Source organism: Pseudophryne corroboree, chromosome 6, assembly GCF_028390025.1.
Source record: "Pseudophryne corroboree isolate aPseCor3 chromosome 6, aPseCor3.hap2, whole genome shotgun sequence".
NCBI lineage: Eukaryota > Metazoa > Chordata > Amphibia > Anura > Myobatrachidae > Pseudophryne > Pseudophryne corroboree.
The window spans coordinates 822,782,666-822,809,493 of record NC_086449.1 but is presented as its reverse complement, the minus strand read 5'-3'; the positions used below and the strand labels follow the sequence as shown (position 1 = coordinate 822,809,493).

Genomic DNA, 26,828 nt, shown 5'->3' with positions numbered 1-26,828 from the left:
GGGTAGTTGTTCCATCATGTAGGGGCAGTAGTTCCAGTATGTAGGAGTAGTAGTTCCATCATGTAGGGGTAGTTGTTCCTGTATGTAGGGGTAGTTGTTCCATCATGTAGGTGTAGTAGCGCCATCATGTAGGAGTAGTAGTCCCATCATGTAGGAGTAGTAGTTCCATTATGTAGGGGTAGTAGTCCCATCATGTATGGGTAGTTGTTCCAGCATGTAGGAGTAGTAGTCCCATCATGAGGGGTAGTTGTTCCAGCATGTAGGGGTAGTTGTTCCATCATGTAGGTGTAGTAGCCCCATCATGTAGGAGTAGTTGTCCCATCATATAGGAGTAGTAGTCCCATCATATAGGAGTAATAGTCCCATCATGTAGTTGTAGTTGTCCCATCATGTAGTGGTAGTTGTCCCATCATGTAGGGGTAGTATCCCCATCATGTAGTAGTAGTAGTCCCATCATGTAGTGGTAGTTGTCCCATCATGTAGGGGTAGTTGTTCTTTTATATAGGAGTAGTAGTCCCATCATGAATGGGTAGTTGTTCCGGCATGTAGGTGTAGTTGTTTCATCATGTAGGGGTAGTTGTTCCATCATGTAAGAGTAGTAGTCCCAACATGTAGAGGTAGTTGTCCCATTATGTAGGGGTAGTTGTTCCAGCATGTAGGAGTAGTAGTCCCATCATATAGAGGTAGTTGTCCCATCATGTAGGGTAGTTATTCCATCATGTAGGAGTAGTAGTCCCAGCATGTAGAGGTATTTGTCCCATCATTTAGGGGTAATAGTCCAATCATTAGGAGTAGTTGTCTCATCATGTAGGAGTAGTAGTCCCATCATGTAGGGATAGTAGTCCCATCATGGGGGGTAGTTGTTCCAGCATGTAGGGGTAGTTGTTCCATCATGTAGGTGTAGTAGCCCCATCATGTAGGAGTAGTTGTCCCATCATATAGGAGTAGAAGTCCCATCATATAGGTGTAGTAGTCCCATCACGTAGGGGTAGTAGTTCCATCATGTAGGGGTAGTTGTTCCATCATGTAGGAGTAGTAGTCCCATCATGTAGGTGTATTTGTTCCATCATGTAGGGGTAGTTGTTCCATCATGTAGGGGCAGTAGTTCCAGTATGTAGGAGTAGTAGTTCCATCATGTAGGGGTAGTTGTTCCTGTATGTAGGGGTAGTTGTTCCATCATGTAGGTGTAGTAGCGCCATCATGTAGGAGTAGTAGTCCCATCATGTAGGAGTAGTAGTTCCATTATGTAGGGGTAGTTGTTCCATCATGTAGAGGTAGTTGTTCCATCATGTAGGGGTAGTTGTTCCATCATGTAGGAGTAGTAGTCCCATCATGGGGGGTAGTTGTTCCAGTATGTAGGAGTAGTTGTTCCATCATGTAGGTGTAGTAGTCCCATCATGTAGGTGTAGTAGCCCCATCATGTAGGAGTAGTAGTCCCATCATGTAGGGGTAGTTGTTCCACCATGTAGGAGTAGTAGTCCCATCATATATATGTAGTTGTTCCATCATGTAGATGTAGTTGTTCCATCATGTAAAGGTAGTTGTTCCATCATGTAGGGGTAGTTGTTCCATCATGTAGGGGTAAAATTCCCATCATGTTGAGGTTGTTGACCCAACAAGTAGGGGTAGTAATTCCATCATGTAAGGTTAGTTGTCCCAGCATGTAGGGGTAATAGTCCCATCATGTAGATGTAGTTGTTCCATCATGTAGGGGTAGTTGTTCCGGCATGTATGGGTAGTTGTTCCATCATGTAGGTGTAGTTGTTCCATCATGTAGGGGTAATAGTCGCATTATGTAGGGGTAGTAGTCCTATAATGAAGTGGTAGTTGTTCCATCATGTAGGAGTAGTAGTCCCAGCATGTAAGCGTAGTTGTCCCAGCATGTAGGGGTAATAGTCCCATCATGTAGGGGTAGTAGTCCTATAATGAAGGGGTAGTTGTTCCATCATGTAGGAGTAGTAGTCCCAGCATGTAAGCATAGTTTTCCTATCATGCATCCCAGCATATAGGGGTAGTTGTCCCATCACGTAGGGGTATCAGTCCCATCATGTAGGAGTAGTAGCCTCCAGCATGTAAGGGTAGTTGTCCCATCATGTAGGTGCAGTTGTCCCATCATGTAGGAGTAGTAGTCCCAGCATGTAGGGGGTCCCATCACGTATGTGTAGTTGTCCCATCATGAAGGGGTAGTTGTTCCATCATGTAGGAGTAAGAGCCCCAGCATGTAAGGGTAGTTGTCCCATCATGTAGGGGTAGTAGTCCCAGCATCTAGGAGGGTAGTTGTTCCATCACGTAGGGGTAGTAGTCCCATCACATAGGGGTAATAGTCCCATGATGTAGGAGTAGTAGTCCCATCATATAAGGGTAGTTGTCCCAGCATGTAGAGGTAATAGTCCCAGCATGTAAGGGTAGTTGTCCCAGCATGTAGGGGTAATAGTCCCATCATGTAGGTGTAGTAGTCCTATAATGAAGGGGTAGTTGTTCCATCAGGTAGGGGTAGTTGTTCCGTCATGTAGGGGTAGTAGTCCCAGCATGTAGGGGGCAGTTGTTCCATCATGTAGGGGTAGTAGTCCCATCATGTAGGGGTAGTAGTCCCATCATGTAAGGGAAGTTGTCCCATCATGTAGGGGTAGTAGTCCCATCATGTAAGGGAAGTTGTCCCAGCATGTAGAGGTTATAGTCCCATCATGTAGGGGTAGTAGACCTATAATAAAGGGATAGTTGTTCCATCTTGTAGGAGTAGTAGTCCCAGCATGTAAGCATAGTTGTCCTGTCATACAGGAGTAGTAGTCCCAGCATATAAGGGTAGTTGTCCCATCATGTAGGGGTAGCAGTCCCATCATGTAGGAGTAGTAGTCCCAGAACGTAAGGGTAGTTGTCCCATCATATATGGGTACTTGTCTCAGCATGTAAGGGTAGTTGTCTCAGCATGTAGGGATAGTAGTCCCTTCATGTAAGGGTAGTTGTCCCAGCATGTAGGGGTAATAGTCCCATCATGTAAGGGTAGTTGTCCCAGCATGTTGGGGTAATAGTCCCATCATTTTACTGCTATGACGTGTGCTCATACACAGGCTCTGGAATATCCCCACCAAGCTGTAAGCATGTGTACGGTGGAACATGCGTGTTATATGCGTGTCTTTGTATGCCAGGATGCTGGAGCCTGCTAGTCAGTGAGGTTATGAGGAGCGGGCTGTTATTGTGTTCTGTAGCTTCCAGCATGTCCACTAGAGGGCAGAGCAGTACTGGGCTGTAAACGCTGCATATAGCACTATAAGGGGAGGATGTAAGGTAAGTACTGTAGGCCTTGATAAAGTCACATATTTTATGTAGATAGACCTAATTAAAATATACATAACGCCACCCACCTTGACAATAGCCCCTCAGTCACAGACTGCGCCAGTCACTACTAATTGCCCATTACGCATGTACAGATGTGGCCAGGGGCCAGATACCAAGGTAAGGGAACAGCTGTTGTGTCCACCAAAGATGTCTGACAATCACAGTGAAGGATCTTTGGACTATAAGGAATAAACGTCATAATGGGCGTGGATATTACTCTGGATTATTGTTATACAGTATATTGGACAGAGTACAACCCTCTATAAATGGGCGCAGTTCTGTAGCTCATATGGCCCTCATTCCGAGTTGTTCGCTCGCTAGCTGCTTTTAGCAGCAATGCACACGCTAGGCCGCCGCCCTCTGGGAGTGTATCTTAGCTTAGCAGACTTGCTAACGAAAGGTTAGCAGTTCTGCTATTAAATATTTCCTTGCAGTTTCTGAGTAGCTCCAAACCTACTCTTATATTGCGATCACTGCAGACTGGTTCCTGGTTTGACGTCACAAACACGCCCTGCGTTCGGCCAGCCACTCCCCCGTTTCTCCAGCCACTCCTGCGTTTTCGCCTGGTACGCCTGCGTTTTTTAGCACACTCCCGGAAAACGCTCAGTTACAGCCCAGAAACACCCACTTCCTGTCAATCACAATACGATCACTCGAGCGATGGAAAAATGTCGCTCGACCTTGTGTAAAACTGCATAGTTTTGTGTGAAAGTACCTAGCGCATGCGCGCTGCGTACCATGCGCATGCGCAGAAATGCCGATTTTTAGCCTGATCGCAATTCTGCTAAAAACGGCAACGAGCGAACAACTCGGAATGACCCCCTTTGTCAGTAATATGTTCTTTCTCCCATAACGTCCCGTAACTTTGTGTTTGTATACCTTGTAGGTGTCTATAGATGCATTGCATACACGCTTGCCCAGAAAGTAAGCACACGGTTATTTTCAACCTTCCTGAGCGACTTTGTCGGCAAGTGTGTATGCTGCCGCCGCCGAGCGTTGCGCGTCCCTGCATGCCATTAACGACCCTCTCTGTCGGCCGTGCATGCAGCTAAATTTGAACTGTCGTCTAAGAGCTGCCAGCACGGCCCGGCCGCGGCGTGACGTGACATCACTGAGCGATATGGTCGTCATATCGCTCAGTGTGTACGCCCTGCCGCCGAACGCCCGGCCCGAGAGAGGGAAACACTAGGCGACGTCGCTCTTAGAGCACATCCCCTAGTGTGTACCCACCTTTAGAATAACAACCCTTACTTTAGCCGGTTTATATACTCTGTTATGTAAATATATGTAACATGTGTCTAACTATGTGTACATAGCACTCAGTGTTACAGTTCATATGATCCATTTATTATGTAACTAATTATACAGCGTGCGTTCTTCTCTTCTGCTTAGGATGCTCTTCTGACGCTACCTCCATACACTGCAGGCAGAGGGTGTTGCAGTGCAAGGATGCTTTTTCTGATACGCTGCAGGGAGTATGTACAGTGACCAGTCCTGCGCGGTGACAGGTAATATGCTGGATCCCGGCCATAGCATGTGGCAATCCACCTTCTGTAACTCTCTATTAGCTGCCCTTTCTCCTACCTCCTCCTCCCTCTCTCCCGCCCCCCTCTGCTGTGTTTAATAGTCAGACAAGGGATCCTGACTCTCTGGAAGTGGCTGCGAGCTGCAGTGGTGTCAATGTGACATCTGCCTATTCACATCCTTTCCCCCTGGCTCCTTCATCCCTGCGACTATCCTGCCCCGGAGTGAGTGGACGCTTCCTCTGAGGTGAGTGTCAGTGGGAGTAAAGCTCTGATGCAGGAAAAGTTGCTTTAGTACAGTTTGTAGGACGTGGAGGCAGCGTTTGGAGAGGGGAGTATTTCCAGCCTTATAAGTGTCCAACCCCGTAGACGTCTCTGTGCCAATAGCTGAGTATTGTGGAGTGTATAAGTGTATATACTGAGGCGTTGGGTGGATTGGGGCTCATTCGCTCCAGGGCAGCGCTTTGCTTCGGCTGACATGTAATAAGTAAAAAGTTGCAGATGGCACTTTGAAAACTTTCTTGTTGCACAGAAGGAAGACATTCTCTCCTCTCTCTGTGGGGGGAATTCAATTGTTTGAAAAGTCGGTTGGGTGTGTTTTTTCCTGTCTATTAGATAGGAAAAAAACAGACACCCAACTGACTTTTCAAACAATTGAATACCCCCCTGTGATGCTATACGCAGCACCCCATCTGTAACAGTAAGGGCTGGGGTCAGTGGAGTCAGTAAATGTCACCCACTATTTTAATTTTAAATACTTTTTTAAATATATAAATAAATGTGGGGTGTTTTTCTAACTGGAGATGAGCAGGTTCGGAGTTACTCTGTTCTTTTCGCCAAAGTAGCGCAAGTTTGGATTTATTTTATTGGCTATCCAAAGTACGCGGGAGCCATTAGCCACCGAGATCCTAGTAAAGCTGAGTACAACCAAGTAAATCAGAACCCGATCGTCTCTAATTCTAACAGGATATACATTTGTATTTACTTTTAATGTACTGCAGTGCACGCCAGCATAAGGAATCCCTCTAGGATCAGGTTGTAGTAATATGGGCCCTCATTCCGAGTTGTTCGCTCGGTAAAAATCTTCGCATCGCAGCGATTTTCCGCTTAATGCGCATGCGCAATGTCCGCACTGCGACTGCGCCAAGTAAATTTGCTATGTAGTTAGGATTTTTACTCACGGCTTTTTCATCGTTCTGGCGATCGTAATGTGATTGACAGGAAATGGGTGTTACTGGGCGGAAACAGGACGTTTTATGGGCATTTGGGAAAAAACGCTACCGTTTCCGGAAAAAACGCAGGAGTGGCCGGAGAAACGGGGGAGTGTCTGGGCGAACGCTGGGTGTGTTTGTGACGTCAAACCAGGAACGACAAGCACTGAACTGATCGCAGATGCCGAGTAAGTCTGAAGCTACTCAGAAACTGCTACGAGGTGTGTAATCGCAATATTGCGAATACATTGTTCGCAATTTTAAGATGCTAAGATTCACTCCCAGTTGGCGGCGGCTTAGCATGAGCAAATCTGCTAAAATTCACTTGCGAGCGAACAACTCGGAATGAGGGCCATGGTGTTAATAGGCTGCAGTACCCTATAACAGCTTTAGGGGGCGCTGAATGCTATGATTCTTTGCATCTTTTGCTGCAGGCCCAGATACTGTATGGTAGGATCTAGCACTCCCACAGGTGGTTTGAGCTGGGAGAAGATGTCAAATGTGCAGAGAGATTGGGGGCAGATGTATTAAGCCTGGAGAAGTGATAAAGCAGTGATAAGTGGAAGGTGATAACGCACCAGCCAATCAGCTCCAAACTGTCATTTTTCAAACCCGTAATGGTGCGTTATCACCTTCCACTTATCACTTCTCCAGGCTTAATACATCTGCCCCTAGATGTGGTAGGGACATGTACTAGCTCAGATTAAATCACAGTGTAAAAATCAAGCTGCCCAGCATGTGTGGCCTACATGCAATAGCAGCCAGTATCCCTGCATGCAAAGATAATACATGTATCTGTACCCCTTACACTGCACCATGGTTTGTCCCAGTGCACAATTACTTTTCCCCCTCAGAATCAGGCCCAATATTTCTATATGTTCAGTGGAACTTTTTTTGCATTTAGAGTTTTTATTGGTGGTGGGCTTCCTCCTATGCAGAAGTGGTAGTGGGCTTCCTCCTATGCAGGAAGTGGTAGCGGGCTTCCTCCTATTCAGGAAGTGGTAGCAGGCTTCCTCCTATGCAGGAAGTGGTAGTGGGCTTCCTCCTATGCAGGAAGTGGTAGCGGGCTTCCTACTATGCAGGAAGTGGTAGCGGGCTTCCTCCTATGCAGGAAGTGGTAGTGGGCTTCCTTCTATGCAGGAAGTGGTAGCGGGCTTCCTCCCATGCAGTAAGTGGTAGCGGGCTTCCTCATATGCAGTAAGTGGTAGCGGGCTTCCTCCTATGTAGTAAGTGGTAGCAGACTTCCTCCTATGCAGTAAGTGGTAGCGGGCTTCCTCCTATGCAGTAAGTGGTAGTGGGCTTCCTCCTATGCAGGAAGTGGTAGCGGGCTTCCTTCTATGCAGGAAGTGGTAGCGGGCTTCCTCCTATGCAGTAAGTGGTAGCGGGCTTCCTCCTATGCAGGAAGTGGTAGCGGGCTTCCTCCTATGCAGGAAGTGGTAGCGGGCTTCCTCCTATGCAGGAAGTGGTAGCGGGCTTCCTCCTATGCAGGAAGTGGTAGTGGGCTTCCTCCTAAGCAGTAAGTGGTAGCGGGCTTCCTCCTATACAGTAAGTGGTAGTGGGCTTCCTCCTATGCAGTAAGTGGTAGTAGGCTTCCTCCTATGCAGTAAGTGGTAGTGGGCTTCCTCCTGTGCAGTAAGTGGTAGTGGGCTTCCTCCTATACAGTAAGTGGTAGCGGGCTTCCTCCTATACAGTAAGTGGTAGTGGGCTTCCTCCTATGCAGTAAGTGGTAGTAGGCTTCCTCCTATGCAGTAAGTGGTAGTGGGCTTCCTCCTGTGCAGTAAGTGGTGGTAGGCTTCCTCCTATGCAGTAAGTGGTAGTGGGCTTCCTCCTATGCAGGGAGTGGTAGTGGGCTTCCTCCTATGCAGGAAGTGGTAGTGGGCTTCCTCCTATGCAGTAAGTTGTAGTGGGCTTCCTCCTATGCAGGGAGTGGTAGTGGGCTTCCTCCTATGCAGGGAGTGGTAGTGGGCTTCCTCCTATGCAGTAAGTGGTAGCGGGCTTCCTCCTATGCAGGGAGTGGTAGTGGGCTTCCTCCTATGCATGTTACGTGGACACAGCGTGCTATGAGCTATCTGATGGTTTCTGGTGACGCTTACGCAATTGCCCCTGCCCAGCAGTCTTTTAGCCTCCTGCAGCCAAAGACTTTGCCTATAGCAGCCGCCTTTCCAGGGCAGATTAGGGCCGCCCCGTACTCAGATGCCCCCAGGTTTTGTATATAGACAAAGCGGCTACTGGAGGCTGGGCAAGAGCAGATTGCAATACGGTGAGACGTACACAGAACCCTAACTAGATGCCGCTGCACTACTTGCAGACCGAGAGAGGTAACTAAATGGGGATCCGGTCTGAAGATCGACACTGTCTAGGTCGACAATGTTTAGGTCGACCACTATAGGTCGACAGTCACTAGGTCGAAAGGGTTGGAAGGTTGACAGGGTTTCTAGGTCGACAGCTCAAAAGGTCGACATGAGTTTTTCACATTTTCTTTCTTTTTTTGAACTTTTTCATACTTAACGATCCACGTGGACTATGATTGGAACGGTAATCTGTGCCGAGCGAAGCGAGCCATGCGAGGGGATACGGTGCACTAATTGGGGTTCCCGGTCACTCTACGAAGAAAATGACACCAAAAAAACACTCATGTCGACCTTTTGACCTGTCGACCTAGCACATGTTGGCCTAGAAACCCTGTCGACCTTCCATCCCTATCGACCTAGTGACTGTCGACCTAAACATTGTTGACCTAGATACTGTCGATTTGATGATCCACACCCAACTAAATGCACGCGAGTGCAACAATGCACAGGTTAGAATATAATATAACACAATAACTCAGTACTTACACAGGGTGTTATGAATAACAAGACTGTAAATACTAATGATTAGCGAATGCAACAATGCACAGGATGAATCCAATAAAGAAACATATGCAAGGCAGAGCCTGTATGGTAATACATACCTCCCAACTGTCCCGATTTTCGCGGGACAGTCCCGTTTTTTGGGGACTGTCCCGCTGTCCCACCCGCGGGCCGCAGTGTCCCGCGGTGGGGGGAGGGCAGTTGGGAGGCTCCGTCTCTCGCTGCCCTGCTCAGCAGAGCAGCGGTGAATAGACGCTGTGCGCATGCGCACAGCGTCTATATAGTGCAGACAGAGGGAGAGGGGGCATGCCAGCGGCTCACAGAGCGCTGGGCATGCCCCCTCAGTGACGGAAATTGGGGCGTGGCTGGCGATTGCGGGTCCTCCGTGAAGCCACACCCCCTTTTCATAGACCACGCCCCTTTTCGGGAGTGCGCGCGTGTGTCCCTCTTGCCGACGGGACAAAGTTGGGAGGTATGGGAATACCACACCAAACCTGAGTTCACGGCTAGCTGGAACAGAACAGGACGCAATCAGGCATGGTCTCTGGAACTCTGGTGTATAACAGGCTGGCAGGTCCTCACACGAGCCGGCAGGTTCTAACAACAGCAGGAACTAAGAACTATCACCAGCATTTTGGGAATGCACTGAGGGAGAATATAAATGGACTACAGCCAATCACAACCCTGATTAATAACTAAGGGGCTAATTCAGGCCTGATCATAGCCGTGCAGCTACGATCAGCCACCCTGACATGCGGGGGACGCCCAGCACAGGGCTAGTCCGCCCCTCATGTCTGGCCCTCCCCCCGCCGCATGGGTGCAATAGCATCGCACAGGACCCGGCGAGTAAGTCCCTACCTGCGCAGCATTGCTGCGCTGGTAGGCAACTTCTCGACACGTCCTGGGTCGCAGCGGCTGCGTGTGACATCACGCAGCCGCCACGGCCTGCCCCCCGGGCAAGCCTGCATTACCCAGACCATGCCCCTAAAATGGCAGCCAAATGCCGCCGGCTGGCCCCCTCCCGCCCAGCAAACGCCTCTGCCTATCAATCAGGCAGAGGCAATCGCTGGGCTGAGATGCCGATCACATCTCTGGCATGCACATGCGCACTGCGGCACCGGCGCAGTTCAGACCTGATCGCCCGCTGTGCGAAACCGCACAGCAGCGGTCAGGTCTGAATTAGCCCCTAAGTGCAGCTGCCTTGCTGCACTTACTATAGAGCTTAAGCAACAGGGAACACCTGCTGCTTCTGGCGTCCCCGTTGCCAAGGAGAGCGGCGGGCCCCAGCGCCCGACGTCAGCCTGTTACTAGGCACCGAGCGGAGACCAGGAGACCTTGTGCCCGGCGTCCGCCTGTTGCTAGGCTCCGGGCGGGGGTCAGCAGGAGGTGCGGCGTCCTGGCTCCTAGGTAACGGCCGGGATGTGCGCCTCCCGATGCTAACAATGCAGTAAGTGGTAGTGGGCTTCCTCCTATGCAGTAAGTGGTAGTGGGCTTCCTCCTATGCAGTAAGTGGTAGTGGGCTTCCTCCTATGCAGTAAGTGGTAGCGGGCTTCCTCCTTTGCAGTAAGTGGTAGCGGGCTTCCTCCTATGCAGTAAGTGGTAGTGGGCTTCCTCCTATGCAGTAAGTGGTAGTGGGCTTCCTCCTATGCAGTAAGTGGTAGTGGGCTTCCTCCTATACAGTAAGTGGTAGTGGGCTTCCTCCTATGCAGTAAGTGGTAGCGGGCTTCCTCCTATGCAGTAAGTGGTAGTGGGCTTCCTCCTATGCAGTAAGTGGTAGTGGGCTTCCTCCTATGCAGTAAGTGGTAGTGAGCTTCCTCCTATGTAGGAAGTGGTAGTGGGCTTCCTCCTATGCAGGAAGTGGTAGTGGGCTTCCTCCTATGCAGTAAGTGGTAGCGGGCTTCCTCCTATGCAGTAAGTGGTAGCGGGCTTCCTCCTATGCAGTAAGTGGTAGCGGGCTTCCTCCTATGCAGTAAGTGGTAGCGGGCTTCCTCCTATGCAGTAAGTGGTAGCGGGCTTCCTCCTATGCAGTAAGTGGTAGCGGGCTTCCTCCTATGCAGTAAGTGGTAGTGGGCTTCCTCCTATGCAGTAAGTGCTAGTGGGCTTCCTCCTATGCAGTAAGTGGTAGTGGGCTTCCTCCTATGCAGTAAGTGGTAGTGGGCTTTCTCCTATGCAGTAAGTGGTAGTGGGCTTCCTCCTATGCAGTAAGTGGTAGCGGGCTTCCTCCTATGCAGTAAGTGCTAGTGAGCTTCCTCCTATGTAGGAAGTGGTAGTGGGCTTCCTCCTATGCAGGAAGTGGTAGTGGGCTTCCTCCTATGCAGTAAGTGGTAGCGGGCTTCCTCCTATGCAGTAAGTGGTAGCGGGCTTCCTCCTATGCAGTAAGTGGTAGCGGGCTTCCTCCTATGCAGTAAGTGGTAGCGGGCTTCCTCCTATGCAGTAAGTGGTAGCGGGCTTCCTCCTATGCAGTAAGTGGTAGCGGGCTTCCTCCTATGCAGTAAGTGGTAGTGGGCTTCCTCCTATGCAGTAAGTGCTAGTGGGCTTCCTCCTATGCAGTAAGTGGTAGTGGGCTTCCTCCTATGCAGTAAGTGGTAGTGGGCTTTCTCCTATGCAGTAAGTGGTAGTGGGCTTCCTCCTATGCAGTAAGTGGTAGCGGGCTTCCTCCTATGCACTAAGTGGTAGCGGGCTTCCTCCTATGCAGTAAGTGGTAGCGGGCTTCCTCCTATGCAGTAAGTGGTAGCGGGCTTCCTCCTATGCAGTAAGTGGTAGCGGGCTTCCTCCTATGCAGTAAGTGGTAGCGGGCTTCCTCCTATGCACTAAGTGGTAGCGGGCTTCCTCCTATGCACTAAGTGGTAGTGGGCTTCCTCCTATGCAGTAAGTGGTAGTGGGCTTCCTCCTATGCAGTAAGTGGTAGTGGGCTTCCTCCTATGCAGTAAGTGGTAGCGGGCTTCCTCCTATGCAGTAAGTGGTAGTGGGCTTCCTCCTATGCACTAAGTGGTAGCGGGCTTCCTCCTATGCAGTAAGTGCTAGTGAGCTTCCTCCTATGCAGTAAGTGCTAGTGGGCTTCCTCCTATGCAGTAAGTGCTAGTGAGCTTCCTCCTATGCAGTAAGTGGTAGTGGGCTTCCTCCTATGCAGTAAGTGGTAGTGGGCTTCCTCCTATGCAGTAAGTGGTAGCGGGCTTTCTCCTATGCAGTAAGTGGTAGCGGGCTTCCTCCTATGCAGTAAGTGGTAGCGGGCTTCCTCCTATGCAGTAAGTGGTAGTGGGCTTCCTCCTATGCAGTAAGTGGTAGTGGGCTTCCTCCAATGCAGTAAGTGGTAGCGGGCTTCCTCCTATGCAGTAAGTGGTAGTGGGCTTCCTCCTATGCAGTAAGTGCTAGTGGGCTTCCTCCTATGCAGTAAGTGGTAGTGGGCTTCCTCCTATGCAGTAAGTGGTAGCGGGCTTTCTCCTATGCAGTAAGTGGTAGCGGGCTTCCTCCTATGCAGTAAGTGGTAGTGGGCTTCCTCCTATGCAGTAAGTGGTAGCGGGCTTCCTCCTATGCAGTAAGTGGTAGTGGGCTTCCTCCTATGCAGTAAGTGGTAGTGGGCTTCCTCCTATGCAGTAAGTGGTAGTGGGCTTCCTCCTATGCAGTAAGTGGCAGTGGGCTTCCTCCTATGCACTAAGTGGTAGTGGGCTTCCTCCTATGCAGTAAGTGGTAGCGGGCTTCCTCCTTTGCAGTAAGTGGTAGCGGGCTTCCTCCTATGCAGTAAGTGGTAGTGGGCTTCCTCCTATGCAGTAAGTGGTAGTGGGCTTCCTCCTATGCAGTAAGTGGTAGTGGGCTTCCTCCTATGTAGGAAGTGGTAGTGGGCTTCCTCCTATGCAGTAAGTGGTGGTAGGCTTCCTCCTATGCAGTAAGTGGTAGTGGGCTTCCTCCTATGCAGTAAGTGGTAGTGGGCTTCCTCCTATGCAGTAAGTGGTAGTGGGCTTCCTCCTATGCAGTAAGTGGTAGTGGGCTTCCTCCTATGCAGTAAGTGGTAGTGGGCTTCCTCCTATGCAGTAAGTGGTAGTGGGCTTCCTCCTATGTAGGAAGTGGTAGTGGGCTTCCTCCTATGCAGGAAGTGGTAGTGGGCTTCCTCCTATGCAGTAAGTGGTGGTAGGCTTCCTCCTATGCAGTAAGTGGTAGTGGGCTTCCTCCTATGCAGTAAGTGGTAGCGGGCTTTCTCCTATGCAGTAAGTGGTAGCGGGCTTCCTCCTATGCAGTAAGTGGTAGTGGGCTTCCTCCTATGCAGTAAGTGGTAGCGGGCTTCCTCCTATGCAGTAAGTGGTAGTGGGCTTCCTCCTATGTAGGAAGTGGTAGTGGGCTTCCTCCTATGCAGGAAGTGGTAGTGGGCTTCCTCCTATGCAGTAAGTGGTGGTAGGCTTCCTCCTATGCAGTAAGTGGTAGTGGGCTTCCTCCTATGCAGTAAGTGGTAGCGGGCTTTCTCCTATGCAGTAAGTGGTAGTGGGCTTCCTCCTATGCAGTAAGTGGTAGTGGGCTTCCTCCTATGCAGGAAGTGGTAGTGGGCTTTCTCCTATGCAGTAAGTGGTAGTGGGCTTCCTCCTATGCAGTAAGTGGTAGTGGGCTTTCTCCTATGCAGTAAGTGCATCCGCTGCGGGAGGTTAATAAACCTCAGTCTGTGACTTGCAGTGCACCTTGCACTGTACAGTATTACAACACGAGGAAGGCGTACCTCAGGGCGGACGGCAATAAAGGAAACATTGCACAGGAGTAATAAGTTAATAGAGAAACTGTTCTATGGGGCTTGATTAATAAAACTGTGTAATGTGCACAAAATAAATGTAGAGTAACCCGTAGCAACCAATCACATTCCGTCATTTTTCTAGTGCAGACAGGTTTATTGTAATATATAGACAAAGGGAGATCGTTCCCAGGACCCCCGCAAGACAGGAGGGACCACCCTTATGCCTCCTAATAATGGAGCCTGAGCCGGAGCCTCTATCCCATAGGAAGGCAATAGCCCCATTGTATCTAAGACGTGATCTTTCCATCGCCTTCAGTGACCGAAATCTCCGGCATTGCTGCGCAGATTGGCGGAACCGCTCACCAATTACAGAGAAAACATTTACTTTACCTGCTCACTTCAGTAAACCCAGCATTGGTACAGTATAAGTCACTGAGTTGCTATGGGTTACAGCACATATGTACACATAATACACACACGCGTTGTAGAGTCTGCAGCAGTGTTACCACTAGGCCAAGCTACACCTATGATCCCAGTGAGCCGGGGGCACCTGTAATGATCAGTAGCACCTAGAGGGAGGGGGTACTAGTAATATGGGCCCGGGCCTCCCCCCACCTTACCTGGCAGGGCCGCAGCAGCAGTCTCCTCAGGCTGTGCGGGGGGGGGGGGGGGGATCGCTGTGATTGTGCCCTCCTTGATCTTCTCATGGCTATGGAGCATGATTGCGCCCCCTGTGGAGCACGCAGCATCACATGCGCTAATTTTCGTGGGTTTTTAAGGAGGCGTGGCCATGCCTACTTCCTGTATGGCAGGGCACGGTGGCACCAGGGGGCTATTGGGGCATTGTTCATGGATAGGGTGCCCACTGCCCAGCTCAGTTTAGAGCAGCCACTCACGTGGCACAGTGTGATTTTCGGGGTGGTAGGCCCCAGTTTACTGAGACATCTAAATTATAATTGAAGGCCTTGATGGAGATGTATCAAACTGTGTGAAAAGGGGAGAAATGGGCCAGTGGAGAAGTAGCCCATGGCAACCAATCCGCTTTGAGGAAGCATTTATCAAGTACATTCTATAAAATGTTAGGCTGCAGCTGATTGGTTGCTACTTGCTATGGGCACCAACTCCACTGGTCCACTTCCCCACTCATTACACTGCTTGATAAATCTCCCCCAGAGTCTTTGAATTTTTTTCAAAGATATTCATGTTGGGGGAAATGTATCAAACCTTCTTAAAAATGGAGAAGTTGCCCAAAGTAACCAATCAAGGATATTATTTCATACTGTCTGTGATGTTCCTACTCTTGTGGAACCACAGGTCTCAGCATGCCAGCCAGTTATAAGGTATAAGGATGCATCAGATATCTGCCCCCTGCAGCCCTGTGGGATGCGCACATCTGGAGTGAATCTGGTTGGAGCGCCGTCTCGGTGTCGGCAGCGCAGAACACGGGGAGGGGGCGCGGAGGGAGGGACTCAGCAGAATTAGCTACAAACAGATAAACAGAGATCTAAACAGTGCTGGGCATTGTAGTACACATGTTTTTTCCAGCTGGGGCTGGGTACATGTAATTCTAAACAGGCCGAGTTTTATTATGCCGTCTGGAAAGGAGACACAGAATGCAGGAGTTCTAAGCTCTAAATACTAATACCTTACAAAGCAAACACTGCATTACCCCATTACCCATCTAACACTGCATTACCCCATTACCCATCTAACGCTGCATTACCCCATTACCCATCTAACGCTGCATTACCCCATTACCCATCTAACGCTGCATTACCCATTATCCATCTAACACTACATTACCCATTATCCATCTAACGCTGCATTACCCCATTACCCATCTAACGCTGCATTACCCCATTACCCATCTAACGCTGCATTACCCCATTACCCATCTAACGCTGCATTACCCCATTACCCATCTAACGCTGCATTACCCCATTACCCATCTAATGCTGCATTACCCCATTACCCATCTAATGCTGCATTACCCCATTACCCATCTAACACTGCATTACCCCATTACCATCTAACACTGCATTACCCATTATCCATCTAAAACTGCATTACCCATTACTCATCTAACACTGCATTACCCCATTACCCATCTAACGCTGTACTACCCTATTACCCATCTAACACTGCATTACCCCATTACCCATCTAACACTGCATTACCCCATTAACCATCTAACACTGCATTACCCTATTACCCATCTAACACTGCATTACCCCATTAACCATCTAACACTGCATTACCCATTATCCATCTAAAACTGCATTACCCATTACTCATCTAACACTGCATTACCCCATTACCCATCTAACGCTGTACTACCCTATTACCCATCTAACGCTGCATTACCCCTTTACCCATCTAACACTGCATTACCCATTACCCATCTAACACTGCATTACCCCATTACCCATCTAACACTGCATTACCCCATTAACCATCTAACACTGCATTACCCTATTACCCATCTAACACTGCATTACCCCATTAACCATCTAAACTGCATTACCCTATTACCCATCTAACACTGCATTACCCATTACCCATCTAACACTGCATTACCCATCTAACACTGCATTATCCCATTAACCATCTAACACTAAATTACCCCATTATCCATCTAACACTGCCTTACCCCATTACCCATCTAACACTGCATTACCCCATTACCCATCTAACGCTGCATTACCCCATTACCCATCTAACACTGCATTACCCCATTACCCATCTAACACTGCCTTACTCCATTACCCATCTAACACTGCATTACCCATCTAACACTGCATTACTCCATTACCCATCTAACACTGCATTACCCCATTATCCATCTAACACTGCATTACCCATTACCCATCTAACACTGCATTACCCCATTACCCATCTAACACTGCATTACCCCATTACCCATCTAACACTGCATTACCCCATTACCCATCTAACGCTGCATTATCCCATTACCCATATAACGCTGCATTACCCATTATCCATCTAAAACTGCATTACCCATTACCCATCTAACACTGCATTACCCATTACCCATCTAACACTGCCTTACCCCATTATCCATCTAACACTGCCTTACCCCATTACCCATCTAACACTGCATTACCCATTACCCATCTAACACTGCATTATCCCATTATCCATCTAACACTGCATTACTCCATTACCCATCTAACACTGCATTACCCCATTATCCATCTAACACTGCATTACCCATTACCCATCTAACACTGCATTATCCCATTAAACATCTAACACTGCATTACCCCATTACCCATCAAACACTGCATTATCCCATTAACCATCTAACACTGCATTACCCCATTATCCATCTAACAGTGCATTACCCCATTATCCATCTAACACTGCCTTACCCCATTACCCATCTAACACTGCATTACCCCATTACCCATCTAACACTTCATTACCCCATTACCCATCTAACACTGCATTACCCCATTACCCATCTAACACTGCCTTACTCCATTACCCATCTAACACTGCATTACCCATCCAGCACTGCATTACTCCATTACCCATCTAACACTGCATTACCCCATTACCCATCTAACGCTGCATTACCCCATTACCCATCTAACACTGCATTACCCCATTACCCATCTAACACTGCATTACCCCATTACCCATCTAACACTGCCTTACTCCATTACCCATCTAACACTGCATTACCCCATTACCCATCTAACACTGCCTTACTCCATTACCCATCTAACACTGCATTACCTATCTAGCACTGCATTACTCCATTACCCATCTAACACTGCATTATCCCATTAACCATCTAACACTGCATTACCCCATTATCCATCTAACACTGCCTTACCCCATTACCCATCTAACACCGCATTACCCCATTACCCATCTAACGCTGCATTACCCATTATCCATCTAACACTGCATTACCCCATTACCCATCTAACACTGCATTACCCCATTACCCATCTAACACTGCATACCCCATTACCCATCTAACACTGCATTATCCCATTAACCATCTAACACTGCATTACCCCATTATCCATCTAACACTGACTTACCCCATTACCCATCTAACACTGCATTACCCTATTACCCATCTAACACTTCATTACCCCATTACCCATCTAACACTGCATTACCCCATTACCCATCTAACACTGCCTTACTCCATTACCCATCTAACACTGCATTACCCATCCGGCACTGCATTACTCCATTACCCATCTAACACTGCATTACCCCATTACCCATCTAACGCTGCATTACCCCATTACCCATCTAACACTGCATTACCCCATTACCCATCTAACACTGCATTACCCCATTACCCATCTAACACTGCCTTCCTCCATTACCCATCTAACACTGCATTACCCATCTAACACTGCATTATCCCATTAACCATCTAACACTGCATTACCCCATTATCCATCTAACACTGCCTTACCCCATTACCCATCTAACACTGCATTACCCCATTACCCATCTAACGCTGCATTACCCATTATCCATCTAACACTGCATTACCCCATTACCCATCTAACACTGCATTACCCCATTACCCATCTAACACTGCATTACCCCATTACCCATCTAACACTGCATTACCCCATTACCCATCTAACGCTGCATTATCCCATTACCCATATAACGCTGCATTACCCATTATCCATCTAAAACTGCATTACCCATTACCCATCTAACACTGCTTTACCCCATTACCCATCTAACACTGCATTACCCCATTATCCATCCATCTAACACTGCATTACCAATTATCCCTATAACACTGCATTACCCCCAAGGGGGTAACCAGAACTTTGTGGGACCCATAGAAAATCTTGGATGAGGGGGAGATTTATCAAATCTAATAAAGGGGACAAGGACAGGTGTGGCCCATGGCAGCCAATCAGAGTTTAGCTATCACTGTACAGACCGCACTAGATAACTGACAGCTAGAATCTCATTTGCTATCAGTGAAACCTCCACTTCTCATCTATAGAAGGTTTGTTAAATCTGATATTTTGGAAGTAGGCATTACAGGGGCTGATGGCTTACAATCAGAGGGATTTTTTCAGAAACCTACATAAACAAATGAGAGACGTTCTAACAAATGTCATATATGACGATATTAAGCAAATGTATATGAAGGTGGATGATGGGAAGGGGGCGATTATGTGCCGATTCTTCTTCTGTGAGGTATTGGGAGGCATGTACCAAGGGCTCAGCTTATGGCGCAGCTGGCAGCCGGTGGGAAACGCGCTGGCATACAGAGAGTGCGTGCATGCTGGCAGTGTAACGATCAGTCCTAGATCACAGGCATACGCTGATTGTTACATCGCATCTGATGTGGTTTGTCTCCCAGTGTCCGGAGGAATCGTCATTCAGCGTTCCCCCTTTGATGGCGAGTCACGCTCTTGTGCTGTATGGTTTCTGTACAATGTGTTACACACACAGGGCGGGGAACAATGCCTTTGTGTAGCTTGGGTCAAAGATATGTTTCATGTGACACAACCCCCCTTCCCCAACAAATATATAACCCAACATAGAAGAATGATTTATATGGAAGCGTTGTGCGTTATCACGAGGACAATTATAGCAACACTTAGTGGGGTATTCAATTATCCGCAAATTCGCGGCAATTTTTCGCCCGAAAATTTTTCGCGGCAATCGGCCGAAAATTGCAGCGAAATTGCTCAGTTTTTCAATTTTTCGCCCGAAATTTTTTCGCGGCAATCGGCCGAAAATTGCCGCGAAAATGCTCCATTTTTCGACCTATTCAATTCCGAACGGGTTTCACGTGCAAATTCTTGCAGTGAAAAGTGCAGGTGAAAATGGGGAAATCAGCCTGTACCCCAAAAAATGCTAAACTAACATAGGAAAACAGAAGAGAAGTGTGTTAGAGATCACATTAGAGAGTTTTGGGGGACTTAAATTGTGTGAAATGGCGGTTATATGCATTTTTTTTTAAAATGCAAAAAAATGATAGAAAGCAAGTTTTTTTGAGCAAAATAAATGCTCTCATTAAATTTGGGGTACATGAAAATGGGTATAAGTATATATTTGGGTCATTTTAGGGTACTTTAAAAAAAGTGGAAACAGACCGATTACTCCCATCTGCAAGCCTAAAAAACACCTGTCCCACTCATAAAGCACCCCAATATACCTGTCCCATACCTTGAACCCCAATTTCCATAACTTTTTACTTTTTCACCCCAAAAATGACATGTCATTATTGGCCAATTAAAAATAATTAAAAACTTCAACGTGCCTAATTAGTCATAAAGGGGGGTGTCCCAGGAGTTCTGTACCATATCCAAACATTTTTACCTTAAAATAGTGACTTTTCCCAACTTTTCACCTGCTTCAGAGAAGGTGAAGTGAAATTAGTGAAAACATGATCACCGATAAATTTTCCAGGATAATTGAATAGGCTGTAATTGCATTTCACGTGAAAAGTCCGGTTTTTCACCCGAAAACCGGACTTTTCACGAGAAAAGTCCGTTATCACTGCTAATTGAATATGGCCCATAAGGTGGGTACACACTAACAGATATATCTGCAGATCAATTGATCTGCAGATATATCTATGGACGGATCGGGCAGTGTGTTCAGCATACACACTGCTTGATCCGTCGGGGACTGACGTCATGAACTGGGCGGGCGTGTACACACGCCCGCCCAGTTCACCTGTCAATCACCGCCGGCAGCCGCAGCATGTGTACGGGCGGTGGGCCGACCGCCCCGTACACACACAGCGACGCGCCAATATATCGGTAGATATATTGGCCGTCGGCTGTGCTGCGCGGCCGACGCGATACGTCTGTGAACGACGGAGTTCACAGACGTATCGGCCGTACACACTGGCCGACGGTCCCGCGATATATCGGCCGTTCAGGAGAACGGCCGATATATCGACCAGTGTGTACGGGCCTTTACACTAAACGTCTAGACAAAACTATACCCTGCGGAAACGCTAAACGCTGTACGTACAGATGATATATATGCAATGCTTTGTGACTCCGTAATGAAGGAAACCTATATGGTAAAAGGCTAGCGCTGCTCCTCACCTCTATGGGAGAATTCAAGTGTTTTGCGCTCCCGCGGCCACTAGATGGAGCCCGGCGGAGCAATTCAAGTGTTGCTCCATTCAGGCGCGCACAGCCGCCGGCGCTGACAATACTGCTATGTTGTTCCGTCATTTTGACAGGCTGGTAACTGGTGTCTAGAATTTTACAGAGAGGCTTTTGGCGCTTAATACTGGAAAGCGCATTTCTACGCACATAGAGCAATGAAAAAGAAAAACATTAAGATGTACAAATGTAAAGACGGCCCCCGATCCCCATTGTTTAAGACCTGAATGAGCTTCTAATGAGAACAAATGGAGACCTTGAAACTAATTAAGGGGAGATGCAATGGTCGGCAGGGCCATCTTACTCTAGAGGCGCACTGGGCAGCTGCCCAGGAACCCACAATTCTAGGGGCTCCGAGCAGGTGAATGACCAGTAATAACCTCACCGGGAATCCCATTATCACACTGACAGTGTAGTTACAATGGTTATTACCGGTAGTGATCAGATCCTGGTGCTCAGTGACGCGGATATCCGGATCCTCTGAGTGCTGGTTCCTGTTAGCGTCAGCCAGTGGGGGCGCTCCACGCAAGCGTCGCAGCAAGCAGCCGCCTCATCAGGGGCCCAGTCTCACAATAATTCCATTTGGTTTGAAAACAGCAATGTGCAATATAATAATTACATTGAAAATTGAGAAAACGTCCCTCTCACCCCTACGCTTAAGAGGCTTACGTAGGGGCACAATGACCCCCCCATTGTGTCTCCAATGTAAATCATAAGGAATACAGGGGGAGATTTATCACATCTTGGAGTGGGGAGAGTTATAATATCTTGGAGTGAGTGATAAAGTAGAGAGAGAAATAAAGGGGGTCATTCCGACCTGATCGCACGCTGACGTTTTTCGCAGCGCAGTGATCAGGTCACTACTGCGCATGCGTATGCACCGCAATGCGGAGGCGCGTCGTATGGGTACAAAGCGGATCGTTGCTGGGCGATGGATTTAATGAAGAATCCATTCGCACAGCCGATCGCAAGGAGATTGACAGGAAGAAGGCGTTTGTGTTGTGGGTGTCAACTGACCGTTTTCTGGGAGTGGTTGGAAAAACGCTGGCACGTCCAAGCGTTTGCAGGGCGGGTGTCTGACGTCAATTCCGGGACCGGACAGGCTGAAGTGATCGCAGCGGCTGAATAAGTTCAGACCTACTCAGAAACTGCACAAAATGTTTTTGTACCGCTCGGCTGCACAGGAGTTCGCACACTTGCACAGCTAAAATACACTCCCCAGTGGGCGGCGACTATGCGCTTGCGCGGCTGCAAAAAGTAGCTAGCGAGCGATCAACTCGGAATGACCCCCAAAGTGCCATCCAGCCAGCTTCTGTCATTTCACAGGCTGTGCTAGAAAGATGGCAATTAGGACACTGACCTCTCCACTTTATCTCTCACCAAGATTTGATAAATGTATTTGTGGCATGTACTATGCGCCATACTTGCCTACCTGACCCTCTCCATGAGGGAGAAAATGCTCTGTTCCTGGACTTTCCTGGTAATGTATGATTGCCATCACCTGTGGTGAGCTAGTTAGTTGATAAGAAAGGTGTTTCACCACAGGTGATGGCAATCATACATTACCAGGAAAGTCCAGGAACAGAGCATTTTCTCCCTCATGGAGAGGGGCAGGTAGGCAAGTATGCTATGCGCTAGTCCAGAGAGCAGGGGGGCATCTAGAGAGAAGGAGGGACGTGTGCAGCCCCCCACCTCTCTAGCTGGCAGCGCTGTAGCTCTGGGCACTAGGTGACGCTAACACTGCCCCAGAATCTAGCTCGTATGCGCAGGTCTATGGGAAAAAGGTGTGGCGGCCATTTTCCCAGTGATTTCCTTACTGCAGAATAAAACAACGGGAAAATGTCCGCCACGGGATCTTTCTGGGGATTTCTTCAGCACTGCTACTGCCAACGCGGGACTCCGGGGGGGGGGGGGGGGTAACTATGGAACAAACATGGGTGCAGGGTGTGCGGTGCGGGCCCCCCTGGAACCCAGGGGGGCCCGTGTGCCTCGCACACACTGCACCCATTATAAATACACCCGTGCCAGGGAGTCATTGTGTTTTCTCTCTCACATTATGCCCTTATCTCCTACAATCTTCCTGTCAGTAAATTGTTTAGTAATCCCTTTACAATACAAGGGTAGGAGCCTGCAACAAGCCTGGAACCTTTTATTACTGCGGGTGTGGGGTGACATAAATGAGGGCGTGTGTAATTGGGCTCAGAAGAATCCCAAAAATGACAGCAAACTAGATTTGGGGGTAAATTTACTAAGATGGGAGTTCTGTTTAAGATGGGATGTTGCCCATAGCAACCAATCAGAATCTACTTCTCATTTATCTAGCACCTTCTAGAAGATAATACCTGGAATCTGATTGGTTGCTATGGGCAACATCCCATCTTCAATAGAACTCTCATCTTAGTAAATTTACCCCTTGGTCGGGGCCCATTTATCAAAAAATACACCCGTTTTCCGGGGTTAGCCGCAAATATTTAGTATCCTCCAAATGTTTGTCGCAGGGACAAGCAGGCATACCCGCAGCGATCCCTCCATTCCCGCCAAAAACCGCATCCCCATAGCTGCTATATTTATCAAATTGATTGGCCCCCACCTGAAGGTGGCGCAGCAGACCCGGCAGCTCCCTGAGTACATCGCAGGGACGGGCTCCGAAAGCGGGTGCTTCTTCATACATCCCGTCCATGTAATCGCATAATGCAGCGCAATCCTGGGCGCTAATATCACGCCCAGATCCCGTTGATTATGCCATTAATGATAAATAGGCCCCTTAGACGTAACCTAAATATGTTGCAAAAACTGCAGCTAACGACTTTGCTTCTTTCTATTACGGGTACAAAGTCCTAACGTTTGGCAGCGTAGGCAGACTTTTGTACTTTTACCTAAATAATCCCATCCACTGCAAACAGACACAGGTGAGATGTACTAAGCCTTGAAGAGAGATAAAGTGGAGAGAGAGATAAAGTACCAGACAACCAGCTCATAACTGCCATGTTACAGGCTGTGTTTGTAAAATGACAGGAGCTGATTGGCTGGTACTTTGGTGGTCACTCCAAGTTGATTGCTAGCTGCATTTGTTCGAAGCGCAGCGATCAGGCTAAAAAATGGCAGTTCTGCGCATGCGTATGCAGCGCAATGCGCACGCGTGACGTACGGGCACAACGAACGATGCAGTTTTGCACAGGGTCTAGCGATGCTTTTCAGCCGCACTGGTGGCCGCAGAGTGATTGACGTGAAGTGGGCGTTTCTGGGTGTCAACTGACTGTTATCAGGGAGTGCCAGGAAAAACACAGGCATGGCTGGGCGGGTGTGTGACGTCAAATCCGGAATTGAACATTCTGAAGTGATCGCAAGCGCTGAGCAGGTTTTGAGCTACTCTGAAACTGCACAAAAAAACATTGTAGCCGCTCTGCGATCCTTTCGTTCGCACTTCTGCTAAGCTAAAATACACTCCCAGTGGGCGGCGGCATAGCGTTTGCATGGCTGCTAAAAACGGCTAGCGAGCGATCAACTCGGAATGACCACCTTTATTTCTCTCTTCACTTTATCTCTCTCCAAAGCTTAGTACATAGGCCCCACATTATGAAACATTCCTCAGTATCTAGAATACGTTCCTCTCCTGCTATGTCCCAGTAACATTCTGTAGGACTCCCTCATGATCGTCCGGCACGCTGCAGGCAATGAATGGCTCAATTCAGTCCATAGCGCTGCTGCTTATGTCATATCAGTGAGTGGCAGCAGATTCCGGATAACATCCTCCCCTTGTTTACCCGAAGGGCCATGGGTCGGAAGAACTGCGAGGAGGCCTGGAATGGCCCAGAGAAGTCGGACGTCCTGTGCGCCTCAACGGCGGCTCAAGAGTCGGAGGAAAAGATGGTGGAGAGGGGACAATGGGGGAACAAAGTGGAGTTTGTCCTGTCGGTGGCCGGTGAAATCATTGGTCTCGGCAACGTCTGGAGGTTCCCTTATCTCTGCTACAAAAATGGAGGGGGTGAGTTTACTTCTGTATTACCTAGTATGTACTAATACCGCATAGAGATTTCCCATGTGGAATTTACACTGGAGGCGTCCCGGTACCCACAGACCCCCTTTTTGAACACCCCTAGTCCAGCAAGCAGAATTGTGATCACATCTGTGTCCACCATTTCTATTGGCCGATCCAGTGCGCCTATATCAGGGCGCTTTGTGGGGATTACACCATGGTATATTTATAATAGATTATTTCTGTGTAGCACTGTGTTTTGGGGGGAATTCAGTTGCCAGCAAATCCTTCGCCCGGCCAAATCGGCCCGGCACCCGCCACACTTTACGGCAGTGGGATCTCTCATAAAGTGTTCGGTACCCCATAGGCTGGCAAGCACTTTTGTGCGAATTGGGTATTCAGCCGGCCGGGCGAGGGGTGCGAGACGGGGTGCCGTTGCCGGCCCTTAAACACTGCGGTAACGGCAATTCTGTTACTTTGCTGGCAACTGAGTGTACGGCTGCATTTGTTTTGACGCAGAGCTGCAATGCATGGAACAAATTCTTAGGCATGGCGCCCTCCGGCCCTTTCTACTAATCACCCACCTCTCCCTTACAAGCCAGTACCTCGGTTAGGAGGCATGTGGCACCGGTATTCTTGTCACGTCTCCCCTAAGGAAACTAATGCAGATTTGAACCAAAGTACCCTTTTGCAGAGCGCATCGTGTTGTGTTTTTGCACCGCCTTCCGGATCCAGAGTTAATTTTATCCCTATAAGTGGGAATGGATTCTGTGCTGAAACATCTTCATTCATTTATTAAACACTTACAGGACTAAGGTGGAGATTTATCAAATCTTGGAGAGAGATAAAGTGGAGGGAGATAAAGTACCAGCCAATCAGCTCCTATCTGCCATTTTTCAAACACAGCCTGTGACATGGAAGTTAGGAGCTGATTGGCTGGTACTTTTTCACTCTCCATTTTATCACTTTCCAAACGATGATGCATCTGGCCCTGAGTTTGATAAAAATGACCGTTAGGAGCTTTGAGCAACTTCTCTACTTTATCTCTCTCCAAGAATTTATAAATCCTGCACTCACAGCAGCACACCTCGCCCTGATCACCCCCCCCCCCCCCCCACATGACTCAGTGGGCAAGGATTCCGGAACAGTTACACTCCCTTGATCTCCCTGGAGATGGATTATTTGAATATTTCTATAGGGGCAGCAGAGAAGGAGAGTTTACGGAGAAGCCGGGGCGTTGCCATTAGTAATTCCCACCAGCAATTCCGTGGATTGTATCAGCGATAGTCACGCTGGTCATGTGATCGCTCTGTGACTTGTATCGCAGAATGTGTTGTTCGGCTTTGCTGGTAAACACTGCACAATTTACAGCATTTAGGGGGACATTTACTAAGCAGTGATAAGAGCGGAGAAGTGAGCCAGTGGAGAAGTGGCTCCATCAACCAATCAGCAGCTCTGTATCATTTTATAGTATGCAAATTATAGATGTCACTTCAGTGCTGATTGGTTGCCACAGGCAACTTCTCCATTGGCTCACTTCTCTGATCTTATCACCGCTTAGTAAATTTCCTCCCTAGGTTCCTGTGGGGGGTGGGCTTGAGGGGAGGGTTATGGCAGTCGAACTGGAAAGGTCCACATTCGTACTGGAGGTACTGGGAGATTTCCCAGCATTTGTCATCCATTGAAGTCATCGCTGGGGTCGAGGGTGGCTTGCCCCGGGGTATACAACTTATTTATAGGGGCTATTAATCACCCATCACCAAGCAGCGTGATACATAATTAATTAACCCATTGCTCTGTCGGGGCTGGCAGGGGAGAACGCGGGTGTATAGGATGGGCCTTGGGGGGGGATCTGAGGGAAAGTGGCCCTGACCCCCTCTCTCTGTCCGCAGGGAGTCCGCGCGCTCTTCACACTTCGTTATGTAGAAGAAAGGGCGTCCGGATCATTTCACAGGCTGTTTTGTTAAACATTTCCGCTGCTTTCAGGACTGTTCTTTTTTGGAGGTAGAGACGAGCTCCTTTAACTCCTTCCCGGCTGGAGAGGCCGTCCGTCCCTTGGTTCCAC

General features: G+C 48.6%; 1 protein-coding gene across 2 annotated transcripts in view; it reads left to right on the top strand.

Annotated features, from left to right (window-relative positions):
* Nucleotides 1-4,732: 4,732 nt before the first annotated feature.
* Nucleotides 4,733-26,828, top strand: part of LOC134933768 (sodium- and chloride-dependent betaine transporter-like) — a 44,877-nt gene continuing 22,781 nt past the window's right edge. The window contains exons 1-2 of one of the 2 annotated variants that reach the window (XM_063929208.1): nt 4,733-4,844; nt 24,558-24,772. In XM_063929208.1, the coding sequence (XP_063785278.1) occupies nt 24,562-24,772 (211 nt within the window). In that variant the 5' untranslated portion in view covers nt 4,733-4,844; nt 24,558-24,561. Of the gene's footprint in view, nt 4,845-4,975; nt 5,107-24,557; nt 24,773-26,828 lie in introns of those variants that run through there. The other variant, XM_063929207.1, reaches the window with a different exon arrangement.